The 22,728-nt window shown below is 27.8% G+C and overlaps 1 protein-coding gene across 1 annotated transcript in view; it reads right to left on the reverse strand.

Annotated features, from left to right (window-relative positions):
• Positions 1 to 9,637: 9,637 nt before the first annotated feature.
• Sdc (Syndecan) overlaps positions 9,638 to 22,728 on the reverse strand; it is a 510,046-nt gene continuing 496,955 nt past the window's right edge. Inside the window, exons 6-7 of the mRNA XM_065514507.1 lie at positions 13,509 to 13,688; positions 9,638 to 10,151 (exon numbers count right to left, since the gene is read on the reverse strand). Of these exons, the coding sequence (XP_065370579.1) occupies positions 9,979 to 10,151; positions 13,509 to 13,688 (353 nt within the window). The 3' untranslated portion in view covers positions 9,638 to 9,978. The remainder of the gene's footprint in view (positions 10,152 to 13,508; positions 13,689 to 22,728) is intronic.

The following is a 22,728-nucleotide window of genomic DNA, read 5'->3' on the forward strand; positions in this document are numbered from 1 at the left end:
AATTCCTTTTCAAGAAGATTGTGTTGAATTATAAACATATTGTGAGATTAAAAAAATAAAGCTAGCATTAATAGTTTCCATAGTTATTTGTGATATTTTTTAGCATGCTATCAAAAACTGTTGCGAATTGTTTTCCCAATTAAGTGAGATTAGTTTAATACATTCATTAGCTAATTAATTAAATAAAACGCTATTGAAGTTATTTTATAGTTTTTTATTATTTTTTTATTCATACATTTTGCTGTTTTTTTTAGAGTTTTTATATGATTTTTTCTGGTTGTGTTTTTTTTTTCTTTATATAATAATCATAATAATTATATTTTATAGCAAATTAAAACCAATTGAATTTTTTTTTCTGGTTCAGTACATTCATATAAACTGTTTTCTTGTTGTTTTTTTGTTTAAAGTATTTTTAATATTTTGTTGGTTGTTGATGATGTTTAATTTTAGTTGTAAAACTAATTTATAATAATTATTATTAATTTTTTTGTTTTTGGAAAATCATACAAAGGTTTTGCTTATGTTTTTTATTTCAATTCTTTTTTTATTTGGGAGCAAAAAATAGAGACCAACAAAAACAAAGTAATAGAAATTAAAAAAAAAATTTTATTATTTATATAAGTAAATACAAATATTTATAAATGAATATAAAATATTGGTTTGATGTTTTTATATTTATTAAAAAAAGAATAGAAAAAAATAAATATAAAAGTTTAATTAAATATTAATTTAAGGTTGTTCTTTTTTTTGTGGAATATAAATTTATATTTAATTAAATTTTCAATTAATTGCTTACAAATGACAGATTTCTTCCTTTTTTTTGCGGTTAATCTCCTACTCTCTCTTTATTGTTATGTCAAATTTGTAGAGAGTTTTAACATTTTAATTTAAACACAAATATAAACTTAAATTTTATTTCTTTTTTGTTATATAAAATTGTTTATTAAGGATTTCTTTTTTCTCTTCTTTTTTAAATATTTTTATTTAGTATGGCTTTTGTTTTAGTGTGTTTTTTTGTTATTATAATATTATTTATTTATTTATATATATATAATTAGGTTTTTATGTTTAATAACAGAACAAAAAACAGTATTTGGCTATGAGAATTTTTAACAAAAAAAAGGGAATTAAAATTATTGTTTAATCTTTTGTAAAAAAAGTAAAAGATGCCATTTGTTGAAACATTAGCTGCCGTGTTTGGTGTGTGGTTTAGTTTGACTGTTTGTTCATTTTATTTTTATTTTTTTTTCAGAAAAAAAGCTGCATTTTTATTATATTTTCCATTTAACAATAATTAGGAAAACAATTTTATAATTAAATCAAGTAAAATGTAAACAAATTAAATTAAAATAGAAGGCATGATTATGTTTTAAGGTTTTGATTATAGGGTGACATAAAATATTGCAACAAAGATTATTTATTTTCATTTATTTATTTAGTTTTGTTTATATTTATACTTTAAGGGATTTATTTTGTATATTTCTAAAGGGCTTTTTGAAATAAATTGCAACAATTTCAATAAAAATTTAAAGAAATATTAAAGAATGTCAATTTTCAATTAATTCTGTTGGTCTTGACGAGGCCTCAATTTCATGTCCGCATATTAATTTATTCATGTGGACAATTCTTGTCCATGTTATGTTCTTGTTCAAACAACGTTATCAGACAAATTCTTCTTCCCACTATGTCTTAAATCAAACGTAATTTTCTCATTTAAAACAACATAATTTTTAAAAATTACAAAGAAAACTATGAACATGAACATCGACACGTTTTCCCCACACCAAAGAACATGAACAAATTTGTGCTATGTTCTGCCGTTTTGTTTTTGTCAAGATGTGGGGGGGGGGGGATAATTTATAGTTTCATAATGAAAATTCTATTAAGTCAAGTTCAATAATACTAGCAAAAGCATGCATAAGTTCCAAATTTGTCTAATCAAATAATAGAAAATGTCACTCCATATTTAGACCCTGATTCAGAAACACTATCAAATAACAATTTTCAAAATAGTTATTTAAAAACTGAGTGAATTTCATACAAACATTTTTGTTAAAAATTGTTTTCCGTTATTTCTGTATCTGACCCTAACCCCTGTTTATAATTGACAAATATTTATCATAACATTTAAGGACGTTTGTTGTCAAGACAAAGTTGTCTGAGCAAAAGCACTAACAATTTGATCATAACAAAGCAATAATACTAATAAGTGGAGAGACCTGATAATTTTTTATCTGGACAACCATTTTGACGTTTATCAGGATGAAAATGTATCAGGTATAGACAGGGGGTTATCCATAGTTGACAATTAGATAACCAATAACCTAAATATGTTGTCAAAAACATAATTCAAGTATTGTCATCGTTGCCTATTGAAAATTGTATTTTTTCAAACCACGACCATTGAAAAGTGTTGGAATTGAAACTTTTTCAACTTCTCTGCTTACTTTTTAACCTGCTCTCATATGCCAAATATCAGCTGGTTGACAATAGCATTAAAATGTCATAGCTAACAGCTGAGTTCGTCCTGCTGATATTTAATAAAATCTCAAAGAAAGTGAGAGGATATCTCAGGTTTTTTTGTATGCCCACAGATTATACCCCTGTGGCGCAGAGCTGTAAATTAATCATTAATTTTTTAATTAATTCGCGAATTATTCACACAAAAAAATTAATTGAATGAAATTGTAATCAATTCAAACGAATTAGGCAGAAATGAATTTCAATTCATTTCCAATTGAAATGAATTTGTCAAAGTGAATTGCAATACATTTCCAGTTCATTTTAAGAATTCATTTGAATTGTAAATGAATTGCAACTCATTTCTGCCTAATTCGTTTGAATTGATTCAAATTGCATTCAATTCTTTTTTGTTGTGAAAAGAAATAATTCATAATTTAGCTAATTCGTAACGAATTAAAATTTAAAAAAGAATGATTCATTTACAGCTCTGTTGTGGTGAGCGGATGTGTTGACAGTATTAATTGAATTGGGTCTTAAAATATAACGTTGCCAATTAAATAAATTCTAGTGTGGCCAATTACAATTTGAAATGGTGTACATCTTGCCAGTTTTCAGTTTTTAAGAAAATAGTTTCCCTACTCAAAATTTCAATATTTCATATTTTTTTCGATTTTCTGATTAATTATGAACAATTCTGAGTAAAAACTAAAATTTCATATTGAAATTGAGAAAATACAAATTAATATTGAGAAAATGCAATTTGAAATTCAGAATAGCCAATTAATATTGAGAAAAAGCGAATTGAAATTAAGATATCCCATTAAATGTTGATAAAAAATTCAGAAAATCTAAATCAATATTCGAAAAATGAAAATTTTGTTGAGAAAATTTGAATTGATATTGAGAAATAATAAATTTCTATTAGGTTTCAAATTCATACTCGTGTATAGAATTTATAAGAAAAAAATTATTTAAAAAATTTTATTTCTCGATTATAATTTTTATTTTCTCAATTTAAAGTTGTTTTTTCCTAGTATTTGTATCGATTTCTCATTTTCAATTTTCTTGATATAAACTTCAAGTTGTATATTTTAGTATTAAGTAGTTGTTTTCTCAATAAATACAAATTGAAATCAAGAAATTCAAGTTAATGTTAAGAAAATATAAATTTAAATTCAGAATAACAAATTAGTATTGAGAAAAAGCGAATTGAATTTATGATATCCAATTAAATATTGATAAAAATTCAGAAATCGAAATTAATATTCAGAAAATGAAAATTTAAATTGAGAAAATACAACATGATGTTGAGAAAATTTAAATTAATACTGAGAAATAATAAATTTCTATTGGATTTTAAATTCATAATGGTAGTATATACTCAATACTGGAATTCAAGTTGAAAGCAAATGTAAGTCAATTATAATCAAGCAATTGAATTAGAGTTGTAATACACTTTATTTCAATAATATTCTCTTTTTTGTTTGAAAAATTTTAAATTTTCTCAATTATTTTTCAAATTTCAAGTTAAATTTAAACAAAATGTTCATGTGCTTGAATTTTTGGTTCTGTTTGGGTATTTTATAAGAAAAAATTAGTTTAAAAATGTCATCGAAAGTTTTAATTTATCGATTACAATTTTTATTTTACTCAATTTCAATTGTTTTCTTTCTTAATATTAACTTGCTAATCTTAATTTCAATTTCTATTTACTTAAGATTAAATTGGATTTCTCATATTCTATTTCATTTTTTCCAATATTAATTTGGATTTCTGAATTTCAACTTTAAAAGGTGTAATACGGGAATAAACCAAAACGCTGGTCACTTTTCCAAAAGCATGTGCTGTTTAAAGCCATGACATACGATATCATTTTAAAACTCACTAATGAGACCGTAACATATTAAAATGCAATCGTCTACAGTGGCCTTTAAAGGACCTTTAGACGAACACATTTTACATACATATGGACAGTAACAATAATAAAATTAACTGCGGTTGAGAACAGTTTTTTTTTTTGGAAATTTTTAAAAAATAAAAAGAATTAAATCTAAATCTTTTATAATTTACTGTTTCAAAAGTGTAGCTTAAAATGTGATCGTCTAAAGTTAGTATAAAACTATAGTTATTTCATTATTTATAACAAAAAAAATTAAATTTTTGAAAATTTTTCAAAATATTAAGTTTTTTTTCTGAATTTATCATATTATGGAAACACTCATTTTATGTTCAGCAATACTAAAGACTTTAAATTTTGTTGTTCATTTTATGTTCAGCAATACTAAAGACTTTAAATTTTTTGGATATTTGAAAAAACCCAAAAACTAGCTACAATTTTGAAATGCATAAACCTTTAAAAACACTGATAACAAACGAAATTTATTCAGTAAACGATTTTCAATAATTTTCAGGTAATAAAACCTTTAAGAGCTAGTTGTTAGTTAAACGTAGCTAAACAAGCTGTTAAGTTAAATATGAGACAAATATAGCCGGGGTTTATAAAATGATTGTTTTTCTCTCTACTGGTTTACAAACTGCCTACTTTGTCTTACTTTTCAGTCAAATTATAAATGAATTCCTCAAATGCTTTCATATAAATATGGCAATACTTTAAATTTTATGAAAGAAAAAGTGAAAACAAAGTGAATAAAATGAATATTACAAATTCATTAGGATTAAGCAAATAAAAACCAATTTTGCTGAATTGTTTATTTTATTTTTTCAGCTGTTTGTGTTCTGAGAGTTCTAAATTAGGTTTAACTTGCAAATGATACTCAGTTAAACCTAGATATTAAGCTAGGTTTAAACAGACAATGTAGATCATCTTTATCCCTAAAACTATATATAGTGACAGAAAAAGTTTCCAAATTTGTCTATAAAATTTCGAAACAAAATTAATATTTAAAAATTATAAGCTGACTTTGTATTTAAACTTTAATATTTTCATTTAAATTGTTGCAATTTATTCCCATTTTTTTTTCTACATAATTTTACTTGGTTTAATATATTTGTTTGTTTGGGTTTTTTTCTTCTAAAAATTTTACAAAATCAATTTAATTCATTTTAGTATTTTTATTTGTTCTTTTGTTTATGTAAGTAATGATATAATTTCTTTTCTTTTTAATTGTTAGTTTTCAAAATGTCTATATAAAGTGTTTTGCATAGAAAAAGGAGGGGTTTAGGAAAAAAGAGGTTCCAAATTTTTTTATATTCATATACTTTTCTTAAGGTTGTTTTTTTTTTTGTTTAAGAACTAATAGTTTTGTTTTTCAATATTTTTCTCAGCTTACAATACTTGTTTTTTTATATCATTTTTATATATATATATCTTTATATATGAATTACACTAAATATTACATTTATTTTTTTTTGTTTATACTTATATAATATATAATTATGTTATATAATTACTTTTTTTTATAATTTTTTCCTTTTTTTGTTTTTATTTTAATATTTAAACTTATAATTGATTTTTTTCGAGTGTGTGTTTAGTAGTTTAGTTTTTTTGTATTATTATTATTATTAATAGACAAAATATATATAAAAAAAGTATAGAATATAATGAAAAATAAATTGTAAATTTAATTATTGTTTACAATTACATACATGTTTAAAATAAAAAATTAGAAAATTTTGAGTTTTAGTTTTTCATAATAGATTTGAGAAATTTTTGTTTTATCAAAGTTTCCTACCCATATTCATAAACTGTTTTTAAATTTATCTAAGTTTTATAAAACAAATTTTGTTTTATAAAACTTTTATAAATTTATTAAAGCTTTTGAATATAGGAATTTTAAAAATAAATTTCTATGGACATTTTTTTTTTAGGATAATAAAATTTGCCATTATGATTAAGTTTAAATTATACAATTTCGTTTGTAATTTGTTTTTGGAAAGCCTAATTAGGTAACTTAATAAATTTCAAGAAAATTTAGTTTTTGAAATGTTTTAATATTCAGAACTTTCAGACAATCCAGCTTTATTCGAGAAATCTTACATCAAGATTATCAAACATTAACACTGATCTGCCAAATAATTTCTATAAACCTTAAGTGAATTTGTGTAACTTAAAAGTCTTGTTTAAATTTGTTGAAACTTCATAAAAGTTGGTCAAAATTATTCACACTTTTGACACATTTAGCAAGATATAAATGTGATCGTGTAAATGTGCTTTTAAAGACTCTTTAGATGAACATATTTTACTGCAATTTGGAGAGCAATAACAACTAAATTATAACCGCTTTTATGAAAATTAAAAATAATGTATATATTTGCATGATAATTATTCATAAAAGTTGACAACTTGCCCCTTTAGACCAACAAGTGTGTTACACAACAGAATATTAAAATGCGATCGTGTAAACGGTCTTTTAGAGGCCGTTTAGACGAACACATTTTACTGCAATTTGGTTGGTAAGAAAATTAATCCAGCTATTACTTATTCTATCTTGAAGTAAAAAAAAACAAATTTTTGTTAATACTGCAAATTTTTGGATGTATTTTCAAATTAAAAAAATTGGCTTTCGAAGTTCTTAAACAGGCCTCTCAGTTACATACACTTAAAACGCTATTTTTCTGGAAAAAGATTTAAGTAGACCCTATTATTTAGTATTACAATGGGTATATATTGCAGATAAATTTAGTACCAAATTAAAGATTTGACCAATAGTATAAAGAGACTTTGGATATATGTCCAATATTTCGGGAGACTTATAAATATTTTAATTCCAATTATATTTTAAAACAAATTGGACAATTTTTCAGTATATATAAACTATCACCCCTATCGGCAATAACATGTGACATTTTGTTCCCATGAAATATCCATTTCCCTCGAAGGGAAAATTGTTACCGAGATATTCCCATGAACTTTTCATTCACAATAGTTAATTTTGTTCGTAGCAGCTGCTTATTGTTTACAAAATTCCATCTAAAAATTTCAGAGCAAGGGAATTTTTTCACGTGAACAAAGTTGATGAACGAAAAAAGGAAAATGGAAAATATTTCATGTGATATATTGATTCGCAATAGGGGTGTATATTCTAAAAAGAGGGCGGAAAAAGTACCAAATCTTTTGCCAGAAAAGAAAACTGCCTTTAGCGAATACTTTTTAGTTTGCAAAACAGTGTAATTCATTAATAATTCCTAAAATAAGTTTTCTAATAACTAAATAAAGTTTAAGAAAAACAAAATCTGTGGACTTTTGTCTAAACAACTTAAGTGAATTTTTCACTTAAAACTGTTGAATTGAATTTTACAAAGCTTACGAAATGATTTAAGAACAAATAATAAAAAAAATATCGATCAAATCAATTCTCTCGTTTTTACGCTCTGCTGAAAAATTTGAAAATTTCACTTAAGTTGTTTTGTTCAAAGGCCACAGAAATATTTTTTGTCGAAATTTTAAATGAAAATTCAAAATATTTATGTGATATGGTCAAGTGAGAAAAGGAATAAAGTTGAATGTAAAAGATATTTATAACGAAAATTTTGATTATTTTTTTATTATAAAGATGTCTTTGTCATATAAAGTTCAGAATATAGTAGACAGTATAAATTTGTTATTCAGTGGCACTTCCTGTCTTTCTTAATTATTTGTTCAAATGTTAAATGTCTTTGTTTAGAGTTCCATAAAAACCCTGTATTATTTTGGTACTAAGACAATACTAATGACAAACTGCTGATTTTGTCTATCTGACATTTGATGAAATGTTTGAGAAATGCTGACGGGTCAGTAGAAAGTGAAAATTATGCTTTTTTTTATATTGCAGCAGTGTCATATTTTTTTATAACACTGAAACATTAGGTCTTTTCAATAACAAAAATGTATTAAAAATTAGTAGAAATTTAAAATTTTTTTTTTTCAAAATCTTGATTTTTTTTTTAATTTCTAATAGTTTTTGTTTAATAAACAAAGCTATTGTTCTAGTAATTTGCATTTTGAATAATTTTCAAAGTTTTTGATACGAATATTACGAATTATTTCAAATTGTTAAAAAATGTTCTTCAAAAATTTTGAATATTTTTTAATAGTTTTAGGTTATTAAACAATTTAATGTACTTATTATTATTAGTACATTAAGTGTGCTAATAATTATTTTTCAAAATTTATATTCGAAATACATAGGCTGACTTCATAAACGCATTTTTCAAAGCAACACTGCCATGCATAGTGTTCATAAACGTAATAGATTTTGTTTTGGCAATGTCGCAAGTTCATTATTGTATGGCAATGCTTTTCCATGCGCAACATCTGTCAAATTTTTGAACTATTTTTATTTATGATTCTTTACTTAACATTTATGCGTTCATGAATGTCACAAAGTATTGCTTTGCCTTGTAATTGCATTATTGCGTTTATGAAGTCAGCCATACTTTCAAATTATCAAAAATTTTCCCTGATTTTCAAACATTATGTTGGATATTTTAGATGCCTAATGATTGTTTACTTTACGCCCATATAAAAACTCTGATATATCTCATAATCCTGTGATATATCTGATTGGTCAAATATTAGCCGGTGATAACCTAAGATTATTTTCATACTGCTGCCAACCTAATGACAGTTGTTCAAATATTTAGGCAGGCCAAAGTTGTCATAATAATTTGGAAAACAACATCAAATACCTAAAATGTCCAACAAAGAGAAAGCCAGAATCTAGGAAAAAATCACAATATTTATTTCAGGTTTTCAATACATAAAATTTTGGAATTTAAATGAAACAATTGCCCAATTCACAATTGGTGTCGTAGTGTCGTATCGTTGTTTGTATCGTTGTTGTTTTTTTATTAATGTTTTGCTTTTGTTTCGTAGAATTAGTTTGAAAAATATTTATGACATACAATGCTACAACACTACGACATCAATTGTGAATTGGGCAAATATTTTGAAAAATCAAATCATTTCTATTAAACCTTTAAAAAATTAATGAAAATATTCCATAACAAAAACTAAATTTTCTTTGCTTTCCATAAAATACATAATTTTTTTCTCTACAAAAATTTTGTTAAATTAATAAATGTTAATAATAATTTATAGATATAAGTGATAATGTTTTAATATTTTCGAAAATATACATATTTATCATGTATGTAAGTAAATAAGTATTTGTATAGAAAAATTATATATAAATGTTTTTTTTTTTTTTTGAGGGGGAGGGAAAGAAAAAAAGAGTTTTACTTCATGTTCATGATGCTGCTAATAAATTTGCTTTACTTTAATTAAATACATAATTAAATTTAATTAATTTGTTTTTGTTTTTTTTTTGTTTAAATCATTGCTGTTTAAAGCAGTGTTTGTTGTAAAAAAGATTTGTGTTTTCATTATTTCAGTTTTTTTTCTGTATAAAGTGTGAGAGTGATGTTGGTTTTCCTTTATTTAAAATCCATTTTCTGTAATTATTTTTGTTATTTTATTATTTTTTTGTTATATTGTTTTTGTTTATTTGTGTTGTTTAGTTTTTTTTTTTATTTTATTTGTATTAAATTCATTTAATAACGTCGTTCTGCATTATCTCAGGCATAAAATTCTCGATTTGTTGCATTTTTCGCATAGGAATTCATAGCAGGTGATCGTTTGGGTTCATCGAGAGCATATGAACCTTCATCCTTTTTTCTCATGCGATAAACAATGAACATGACAACCAAAATGGCGCACAATAGACCAACAACAGCGCCGCCAATAACAGCTATTTAAAAAAATAAATTAAAGAAAAAAATTACATTAATATTAATTAAATAATTATGTGCATACATTGATTGGTATTAAAAAAAAAACGATTATGCCTTAAGCTAGATTGACTACCTCCATCCATTGTTGTATTTATACTGGAATAAACACAATATCTGTGTCGTTGCAGCTAATCAATTAATAATACTATGCTTTAATTTAATAAAATAAATTAATATAGGTTGTGGACCTGGTTGAGTAATTCTTTGTACCTTTAAAATCTGAAGTTTGCGTAAAACAAGTAAATGAGCTATATTCGGCTGTACCGAATCATATATATCCTTCACCAAAGTATACCGATGTGTTCAATCGGTTTCAACGTGCGGGAGATGCAGTTCAGAAATGGATGATTTTGACACGGAAGACAAAGATCGAAGATCAAGAATTGGAGGCATTACTTCATGAAGATTGTTGTAAAAATCAGCAAGAGCTTGTAAAATCATTGAGATCAACTCAAGCAGCAATTTCAAAACGTTCAGCAGGATTCATCCAAAAGCAGGGAAATTGGGTACCATACGAATTGAAGCCGAGAGACCTTGACCATTGTATGTCGGAAATGCTGTTTCAACGCAACGCTACTTGCGATGAAAAATGCACCCATTACGATAACCCGAAATGTAAGATATCGTATGTGAAGCCCGGCCAACCAGTCGAATCGACACCAAAGCCAAATATCCATGCGCTAAGGTAATTCTCTGTATTTGGTGGGACTAAAAGGATAATATCTATTATCAGCTGCTGAAATCTGGCCAGACCATCACAGGAAACCTGTACCGAACACAACTGATTCGTTTGAAGCGAGCATTGGCCGAAGAATGCTCAGAATGTGCGGCCAGACATGAAATATTCCATCATGATAACGCTATGCCACCTATTGAAATACATGTTAAAAACTTTTTAGAAAGAAGTGGTTAGGAAGCTTTGCCTGACTACTATTTATTTCAATCGAAGCAGAACACTCTCTATGGCATAGGCTTCACTTTGGAAGAGAGTATCCGAAATTGGCTTGATTCGTTCTCAGCCTCAAGACATGAGCAGTTCCTTGGGCTCGAAATCCATATGTTGCCAGAAAGATGGAAAAAGGTGATGGATGGACAATACTTTGAATGCATTTATATTGTACAAATGTTTCAATCCATGGTTATTTGGCATAAATGAGGCTGAATTTCATTGATGTAGCGTTGAATTTCGGCCATCAATGTTGTGGACATTGTGCAAATTCTTTGGCCAAATTACCGCATTCGAAATCGAGCAAGACATTTAGTAATTTTACTATAATTTAGCAATCGAAATTATTTTTCGATTCGATCACTAATGCGGTAATTCGACCGTTAATCAGCGAAACAAAAGATTATACGATCAGGAAATGTCAATTTACAAAGTCTTCAAGGTGTTTCAAGTCTTTAAGAATGATTATGCTCGAAATATCAGCATCCACTTGCTGATATTCCAATAGTCCATTCAATGAACTTTCTTCGCTTGTATGTTGTGTCAATTGAACTTTGTAAGCATGGAGAAGCTCCAGGAATTATTGCTCAGGGAGTTGAACCAATATTCTCACGCACTGCTTCAATATTTTTATCTGAAGTGTTAGTTATCAGACGGCCAGTTGGTTTAGCATCACCAATTGATCCAATCTCCCAGAAATGTGCCATTACCATCTTCACTGTTGGCGACATTAAATCAATTTTCCGACCATATTTGGTACGAAGTTTTAGAATTGTAGCCACCAAACTTTCATTATAAAAATATATTTCTCTGTCTTTGCTAATAAAATGTCAGCTGTCAAATTGCTTTTTTTTTGTTTGGCAACTCTTTACTGCACAAATGACAGCAAATTCAAATCTTGTGTGAATTTTGGAACTTTTTTTTGATACAAATTCCAAATTTTTGAGGTATTTTCATAATTACAAAAGCGGGATGAAGAAGTACTCAACCAGATTTATAAACTAAACTAATTCACTTGGATATATTTACAATATTTTGTAGCACAGTTTAATTATAAAAATTTATTTTAGGCAACTGAAGCATAGAAATAAGAAAAATCCAATTAACCGTATAAGTATTTTGATTGAAATGATGTACTTTTACTTGTAATTATCGTTTTGTATTAAACATTAAATTTAAATAAAAACTACAATTAGCACGTTTGCCCACAAAGCTGTCAATAAATACTTCTTAATAAACACTTGATAAGCTGCCCCAAAAAAATTTTACAAAGTATAAGTAAATATTAGAGAAATATTTTAATTTTATCACAATTTCATTTGTAATTGTTTTTAAAATAATTTTTTATTTAAACACTGAGTATGTACTACATATTATGTATCAAACAAAATACTATGTAATACTGATTTCAATCAGCAAACATTTCCAAATGACTCAAACATTTTGAAATCTACGTAGACCGCAAGAAACCACCACAATTAAATATACATATAATAACACTTGGATTTGTTATTTTGAATTATTTTCCTATATGTAGGGGAAGTTTTTATTAAAAGAGGATTGAAGAATTTATTTAAAATTAATTAGAAATTCAAATCTATAGAAATAAAAGAGTAGGATACTTTCTCAGGTAGAAAAGTACTTGTTTGTATTCAAAAGTACTAATATTCGTCCCTAGTCCCAAAATAACTTGAACATTCATAATTGTCAAATTCGTCACTTTTTTCTGTCAATCGGGGCACCCGGCGGATTAACCGAATTCAAGTAAGCTGAATCCAGTGGTACTAGCTGATGCTGTAGCATCTCATGCGGGGCACCCGACGGGTACAGTTTTTTCAACTATCACAGTGTAGTGGTATAGTGATGAAATTGGACGTAAACAAGTTTTATGTGAACCTAAATCTTTCTATCAACTATTGTGAGGATCGGTCCATAATTGACCCCTATATCCAAAACTGGAAACTTTAAATAAAATGTTTGACCTCCAAACGTTTCTAACAATTGATATTTAGATGACACATAACAATTTTAGACCTGGGAAAGCATCGAAAATCAAAATAAGAACATCCCAACAGTCTATAAAAATCTTGTGATCAAAGTACTGGTCACTATTTTAAAGATCATTCTATAAAATTTGGCACTGTCATTAATTATGATCGGTTCATATTTACATCTAGCCATCACAGCAATAATCTCTTGAAATCGACTTTATGAATATTTATCCATTACTTATGTGCATTTTAAAATGCATCCCAAACTCCTCCCACACCTATGAAAGTACTGAGGGGGGCTATGAAACCTTATACAAATAAAATAAAATAATAAAAAACATAAAATAATTTTTTAAATTTAAAATAATTTTACATACCCGCTAAAATGCCTGGTTGAGCAAAGAAGCTCGCCGTTCTATCGTCATCGTTGGCGTTCATGATTAAAACCTCGTTGCCTGTGGTCTGTTCGATTATTTTAGTATCTGGTGGCAAACTGTTGATGCTGTTCGTATCCAAATCGTGTATATTTGTGCCTCCTTGATTATTAATGCCACCAGCTGTTTTTATTTCATTTCATTCCATTTTGATTTTATTTTATTTTATTACATTTGAAATTCATACAACACAGCAAACCGCAAAAAATAGCGAATGATGCCAAACGTAGAGAGAGAGAGAATGAGAGTTTGAAAGAGCAAGAGAAGAAAATATTACGGTAAGTTTGTTTTATTCTTATTTCTTATATTATAAAGACAAATACATACATAGTACATACATATTTTATTACTCATTACAATAATAGAAAACAATAAATATGAAAATATATAATAATAAATGAAGAAAAGAAAAACATAAAAAATAACAAAAAACAACAAGAAATTAATGTTAGTATGAGTGATGATTACTTCTTACGATATTTTAAGAAAATTAAAATTATATTTATAAAGAAATTAAATCAGAAATAAAAATAAATCCAAATAAACAGAGACATAGAGAGAGACAGAGAGTGTGCTGTACTTGTTGTTAATTTTATGGTTATTTTGATATTAAATATTTTTCTTAAATTAAATTTTTATTTACTTTTTGTTAGAAGCACACAACCATAGTTAGAGAGTGAGACGACAATACAGTTTGATTTAAACAATAAAATATAAAGTGAGCTTCAGGGCGCTTGCTAAATTTATGTTTTATTTCAATATAAAATCCTTAAACCATTATAATATTGTAAGATTTTAAATAAACAATGAATTTACATTATAAATGCAAAATATTCACAATTTAATGTGATTTTAAGCCATTAAATTTTCCTTAAATGATAATATTTTGTGATTATATTTAAATGTATATTTGAAATATTCATTTGGCAATTGATATGTATATCATAATTTCAATTGCCAAATTGTATAACTTCTTAAAAAATTGCTTTAAAACCATATTGAATAATTAAGTTTTTCTTCAATTGAAATCTATTACAAAAAGGCTTAAGCCAATTTTTATACCCTTCTCCATGAGTGGCTATTTAAAATCGACAAAATCGGCAATTGGCTGAGATATAAGGAAATAATCAGGACAACCTCGATTTTTGGCCTATTTTTGATCTATATCTGGATTCCTAAGTCATTAATATAGACAATATGGATATTTAATGATAGATATTTCGAAGTCCATTCCAAAGATGTATATAAAGCTATAGTAAGTTGGACCTACAATGGGTCAGATCGGAAAAAATATTTTTTAAACCGAATCTTTTGGATACTCTGTTCTGAATTGAAGCGTATCCCAGAGAGACCGTTCTGCATCAATCGAAACAAATAGTAATCGGACGGGCACGGTCTGGACTATGAAGCAAAACTTCCCAACTGGTTCATTCTAAATACTGTTACGAATTTTGCAGTAGCGATTCGAATTAAACAGTCTGTAACGACTACTTGCAACACTCATCATGTTTATAAATATGTCCATCAGTAGAAGCTTCTACTTATCAACAATTATAGTTATTCGAGTATTCTTGGGGTTGTCATAGAATCCAATCATTGTCGGAATCGGTTTTGAAAACGACGGAAAAAGGACATTGGTCTCGTGAAATTGAAAGTTATTGGTTTTATATTCGATCTAGAATTAAATTCCTTATCGATTAACAAAAAATTACATTGAATTTCATAAGTCAAATGTACCTTTTTTGTCGTTTTCAAAACCGATTCCGACAATTATTGGATTCTATGACAACCCCGTCTAGTTTTATCCGTTAATAACAATCGAAGCTACTCGCATGAAGATGGCACTGTCTATAAATAGTGGCTGCGGTTGCAGTAGTGAGTGAGTTTATTATAGGCGCTGTTAGAGTTAACATCTACAGCATTCTTGTACATTATAAAGTGTAATTTAAAAACACATAGTGACGATTTAAACTTGCTGTTGTTGTACATTTGAATAAATAAAGAGTTGTTACAATTTTAAACTACTAAACTGCTTTTATTTCCAATCAAAAATATCCGGTTTATTTAAAGGAAATAAACCATCTTTTTTAAAAGGTAAAAACGTAACAATACTTTTTAACAGGCGTTGTTATTAAGGAATATTAAGGTTTCATGTCTGGCTTCATAATTTGGATATTTTTCGGGCAATGCTCGCTTCAATCGAATCAGTTGCCTTCGGTACAGGTTCCCTGTGATGGTCCGGTCAGATTTTACCATCTCATAATAGATAAGACCCTTTCACATGCACCAAATATAGAGAATTTGACTTTGGATACAGGATATTTCACTTTGGTGTCGATTCGGCTGTTTGGCCGGGCTTTACATACGATCTCTTACGCTTAGGGTTATTGTATTGGATACATTTTTCATCACAAGTAATAATTCAGTGTAAAAATTATTTTCTTTTATAGCGTTCAATCATCATTTCGGACATACAAAATCGAATTTCAAGGTCTCTCCACCAAAATCAAGGTGCCCAATTTCCGTGATTTTGGATGAATGCTGCTTGAGTAGCTCCCAATGATTTTGCAAGCTCTTGTTGAGTTTTTCAACAATCTTCATGGAGTAATGCCTCCAATTCTTGCTCTTCAAACTTATTTGGATGGCCTGGGCGATCATTGTCTTCCGTGTCAAAATCACGACTTCGCATAAACCATCTCTTGCAAGTTGAAACAAATGGAACACATTCACGATAAGCTTTGGTGAGCAATCGGTTTGCTTTAGCGTTAGATACTTTTTTTTTTTAAATTAAAGAAGTAAAGCAAAACTTCTCGCATATGACGCTTTGATATGTACTCTTTAAAATGTACTATAAGTTATTTAAAACAAAAACAGCGTTCAAAATATTGTAAATCCCGCATTTTTAAATCATACAACCAATAACAACGATGATTTGCAATGTAAACATTCAGTGCATTAGCTATATATCTCATCTTTATAATACATATTTCCATTTAATTCTGATAAAACTTTAAAAGGTTCGCCTTATTTTTTTTTGTTTGGCCAATAAGTTGTCACTATAAATTATCTGTACTTTATACTTTCAAACTGTTTTGTTTATTGTTGTCAATTTAAAAAATAGAAAGAACAAAGAATTATGGTCCAATAAATTGTTTATTGGCTGCAAGAAGAAAAAAAAAATACATAACTATAATCGATTTATACATTTGACATCTGAGTTACTTCATTCAGTCTTTAAAAGTACCAAAATAAAAGTTCAGAGAAAAAAAGGAAGAAACACGAAGGAGACACTAGAAATAAAATCGGTTGTCATATTTTATTATCATTTATATGACAATATTTTCAGGATAGTTTATGTTTATTGCAGTTTTCTTTATGTTTATTAGGGTGGTCCTTATATTGGGCTTTAACGAGCTCTAAATAATAGAACTCCTCCCTATAAAAACGAAAAGTTGAAAATTTTATTTTCAAAGTTTCAAGTTTTGGGTTAAATTACGAATTTTTCCACAAAAAATCCAACTGAAAATAGCTTATGTATTTCATTTCCCTAGATGTTTCAATATAAAAATGTTCTGACATCGTTTACCTATTATAACTTGATACAAATACCTTTGAAAAGCAAAGGAATTAAGCCTATGAATTAATTCATTAACGGAACTGTGCATAGATAAAATTTAAACAATGTCAGAAAAGTCTATGGCCAAATTAAATACAAAAACTATTTTTAATCGGAATTTCTATTCAATTTTAATTTTTAAAATTTGTTAAATTGTTTGTAACCTCCAAACGTTATCCCATTTTGCTCCAATTTTCAGCATACGATTTTTAGACAACGTAGAATAATTTTAGACCTTGGAACAATATGAGGACCATCCTAATATAAACACAAGTTATGTATGTATAAAATAAATAGTATTTATATGTTTTTCTTTTAGTTTTTATAAAAGGAAAAACTTTTTTTTTTGTTAAATATTTTGGGGTTTGTTTATGTTGTATTGTACAAAAAGAAGGAAAAGAAAATATAAATAGAAACAAGAAACTAATATTATTTATGCTGAATGAGCAGATGTCCTTAATGTCCTAACAAGCTTATATTTATCATTCAAAGAAATTGAAGTAAACAGAAAAACTGAATTCATAGTTATGAATGAATATAGTATTGCTATTCACAGGTGATGCAAACTGTTTCAAATTTCTATAGTCAAAATATGACAAAATATACACATCGTTGTCCTCTAGACTGAAAAAGGGTCCATGAAAAGTTTTTATTTATTAATTTCTATATACATATATTCCCTCTCTACTGATATCTGTGATGATTCCGAAGCTATTACACAAAGGTTCGAATGAATTAATTCTTAATTCAATTTTAGAAATCAAAATAAATTTCATATCTTAACCATTCCCTTAAAGAATTCATTGTGAATTAATTCATAGGCTTAATTCCTTTGCACTTTAAATGTTTTGAATTCAATCCTTTGAGAATTCATTCTTTATAGAATTAATTCCTTGTTGAAACATATAAAAAAAACATATTTAATGATTTAACAATTTTATTTTCAATTGATTTTGTAAATGATACAAAACAAAATGAAAACTGAATGAAAAAAATTAAAATTTTCTTAGATTTGAATTAAAAGAATTCAAAGCTTGAATGAATTCTGTTATGAATTAATTCTATATGAATTAATTCAACGATGAAGGAATTCTATTTATATAAAAGACGCTGTGCTGAATCTTATATACCCTTATACATATATTCACCAAATTATACTTCAAAATACAAATTTTTAGGTAAACAAAATTATTTTTTTTCCAAAGTATTTTTTTCCATTTTTTGGGAAAAAATTGTTTTCGAATTGTTATTTTAATTTTTTTTTAAATTTAAAATTTTTTTTTTTTAAATTTTAAAAAAAAAAATTTATTTTTTAATATTTTTTTTTGGTGAAAAAAAATTCGGGTTATACGTCGTTGCAAAGGTCCATATTATCTATATTAATGACTTAGTAATCCCGACATAGGTTAAAAATAGGTAAAAAATTGAGGTTATCCTTGTTTTTTTCCTCATATCTCAGCCATTTGTGGACCGATTTTGCTGATTTTAAATAGGAAACTTCTCGAAAGCATGGCTGACAGAATTATTGAAGATTTGGATCTCGAAGATATCTGGGGTCTTCAGAAAATTGATTTCAACAGACAGACATGGCTTACTCGACTCCGTTATCTATAAGGATCCAGAATATATATACTTTATAGGGTCGGAAAATGATATTGTGGAAATTACAAACGGAATGACAAACTTATATATCCATCTCACGAAGGTGAAGGGTATACAAATACGATGGTGGAACAACATTTCCGCGGCTTTTTGAATCTCCCGGTAGTTGGCTCCTATCAACATTGAACAAGCTGTGTCATTTAGTTTGTGTTTGACAGCCATTAATAGAAGACTACCTCGTGACTTGAGAAGAAATTGGAAAAAAAGTGAATTTTGTCTGCTCATTAAATATTCACCCTTATCGCGAATCAATATTTCCCATGAAATATGTTCACTTTTCCCATTTTTCGTTCATAAACTTTGTTCACGTGAAAAAATTCCCCATGTTGTGAAATTTTTAGATGAAATTTTGTAAACAATAAATAGCTGTTACGAACAAAATCAACTATTGTGAATGAAAAGTTTAGGGGAATATCACGATAGGGGTGATTTTTTTTTTGCGGAAAAAATCATCACTCAAATAAAGGCTAAGCTTGGTAAATACTATGGGAACTCTGCACCATCAATTTCAATGGTAAAAAAGTGGTTTACTGAATTTCGTTGTGGCCGTACAAGCACGGAAGATGCCGAACGTTGTGGACGCTCAGTTGAGGTCTCTACACCCGAAACAATTGAAAAATATCGTAAAGTATTGGCCGATCGGACATTAAAAGTGCGAGAGATTGTGGAAGCTATATGTACCTCTCATGGTTCAGTGAGAAAGCTTTCCGCAAGATGGCTGGCACGTTTGCTCACAGTCGGATGCAAAATTCCATGAATTAGGCTGCGAAATGCTTGATCTTCCTGCCTTTTCTCCAGATTTAGCCACAAGTGACGAGTGATTTCTTGTTTCTAAACCTGAAGTAATGTCTCTGCGGAAAGACATTTGACTCCAACGATGAAATCAGCTCACAAATACCAACTTTGTTGACCTCGACAAGCACGGAAGATGCCGAACGATTAGCCGGATTTAGCCACGACTGATTTCTTGTTTCTAAATCTGAAGAAATGTTTCAGCGAAAACGATGAAATCATCTCACAAACAAATACCTATTTTGATGACCTCGATAAATCTTATATTTTAGAAGGGATAAAAAATTGGAGAAACGTTAAAAAAATGCATAGAGCTCAAAGGAGACTATGTTGAAAAATAAAATAATTTTTTTTATCCAAAAACCTGTGTTTCATTCAAAAAGGCAATGACATTTTGACCCTAGTTGCAAAACACATAAATATTTTGCTAGCAAGTTGGCTAATTTATGTTTAAACATCTTTATTTTATTGTTTTTAAACCTTGTAATCTGGACCTGTGAATACCCCCAATGTTTTTATATATATTTTTGAAAATCCCAAAAAATTTGTTTATTTTTTGTTTTTTTTTGGGGGGGGGGGGTTGGTAGTTAGATGTTTTGCGGATATGTTTTCAGAAGAAACAAAAAATAATACAATCATTTCATAATGACAATAAGAAATGTATTGAAGTGAAGTAGATTTTAAGTAAAATAAATTGCATACTATGTAAGTACTTGAAAACTTTATACATCAAGCCAGTCACTGGAAGACCAGCAATTTTCTCTTCTTTCTTAAAGTAAAGTACTTAAGACAATTATTTATGTTTATAGTACTTTTTCAGTTCATTTAATAGGATTTAAATAATATTAAAGGGAAATATGTAAATGTAAATATTAAACAAATATGTATTCTTAAGAATAAATGAGATAAGATGTCGGGCTGCAGTTTTATTTGTAAAAATCTGCCAATAAAAATCATTTCGATGTATTTTAATGAAAAATTAAAAATATTAAAAAAAAATTTACCTTTGATCCCGGAGGATAAAGGCCAACAATTCTCATAAAACTTTTCAAAATTTCCAAAAATGGATTATTTACCTGGAGAAATCTGTTTTTTTTTTCACCATTTTTCGAATTTAGTGCCGATTTTCCACTTTATTTTAAAAAAATTTAAAAAAATGTTTGCTGAAGAAATACACACAGATTTCTCATGGTTTTTGAATTTCCCGGTTCTTAACTGAAAGGGCGACACTGCTCATGTCAACAGGCATCTGTCACTTGACTCCTGCCAAAATTTGAACATGCTGTTTAGGAAAAAAGTGAATTTCGTCTGCTCATTTAGATTTTTTTTTGTGGAAAAAACCATCACTCAAATAAAGGCTAAGCTTGATAAATACTGTGGGAACTCTGCACCATCAATTTCAATGGTAAAAAAGTGTTTTACTGAATTTCGTTGTGGCCGTACAAGCACGGAAGATGTTGAGGTCTATACACCCGAAAAAATTAAAAAAAAACACGATGTTGGCTGATCTGAGATTGAATGTGCATTGGCAGTGGTTTCAATTTTGAATGATCACTTGGGTATGAGTAAGATGGCTGCCGCGTTTGCTCACAATCGGGTGTACAAAAGGGTACACACATGTGCAGTTTCCATGAGAAAAATCTATTAATTAGGCTATGAAATGTTCCCTTTTCCGCCCTATTCTCCGAATTTTGCACCGATTGACAATTTCTTGTTTCCAAACCTGAATAAATGTCTTGCCGGAAAGTGATTTGACTCCAACGATAAAATCATCTCACAAAAAATACCTATTTTGATGACCTCGACAAATCTTATTTTTTGGAAGGGATAAAAAAAGTTCAAAGTTTACTATGTTGAAAAATAAAATAATTTTTCATTAAAAAAGGGACGAACTTTTAGACCCACCCACAAATCTATATATGTTTCACGTCATGAACAAAAACCTTGTAAGCCCTTCACCATTTAAGGGTAAGGGTATACATTAGACTGGGTCGATTTGTATGAACGATCAAAAAGTAAAAAATCGTATAGCAGAAAAGCAATCTACTTAAAATTCTAAGAAAGTTTCCTCAAGAAACCATAGGTCTAAAATCAAATCCTATCCACCTGCATGTATGTTGAAATCAACTTTCCGAAGCCTCCAAATAATTTACACTCATGATTCATACATCAATATATAAGCTACGGTCCCGGTTAGGTTGCTATTTAAATTCGGGAAAAATTAGCTCACAAATGACTGAGATATTAGCAAACATCCTCGGCTACCTCTATGTTTGAACTATTTTTATACGCTTCACCATGAGTGGCAAGGGTATATATAAGTTTGTCATTCCGTTTGTAATTTCTACATTTTTCATTTGTAACCCTACAAAGTATATTCTGGATCGTTATAGATAGCGAAGTCGATATAGCCATGTCCGTCTGTCCGTCTGTATTTGAAATTAACTTTCCGGAGCCCCAAAACTAACTTAAAAACATGATTGATACATCAATAAATCGGGAATTCTCCGGGCTCGGTTTCTACTAAAAGAAAATCGGCCAGTGATATAAGGATAAAACCGGGACAACCTCGATATTTGGCCTATTTTTGATCTATATCTGGATTACTACGTCATTAATATATAAAATATGGATATCTAAAGATAGATATTTCAAAGTCCATTGCAACGATGTATACAAGTTGGACCTACAATGGGTCAAAATCGGGAAACAATTTTTTAAACCGATTTTTTTTTTTTACCTAAAAAATTTATTTATCATAATTTTTTTTTTCACAAATTTAAAAAAAAATTATTGTTCAAAATTTAAAAAAATTTTTTTTTTCAAAAATTAAAAAAAAAATTGAAAAAAAATTTTAAAGAAAATTATATAATTAAAGTATAAAGTATAATTTGGTGAAGGGTTTATAAGATTCTGGGTTACTAAGTCATTAATATAGACAATATGGATATCTAATGACAGATATTTCAATGATCTCTCCAATGATGTATATAATCAAAGTAATTCGGATCTACAATGGGTCAAAATGGGAAAAAACTTATTTAAACCAAAAAATATTTTCTTAAGTTCACTTTGCCGAATATACAACTTTTA

Source organism: Calliphora vicina, chromosome 5 (assembly GCF_958450345.1).
Source record: "Calliphora vicina chromosome 5, idCalVici1.1, whole genome shotgun sequence".
In the NCBI taxonomy this organism is placed as follows: domain Eukaryota; kingdom Metazoa; phylum Arthropoda; class Insecta; order Diptera; family Calliphoridae; genus Calliphora; species Calliphora vicina.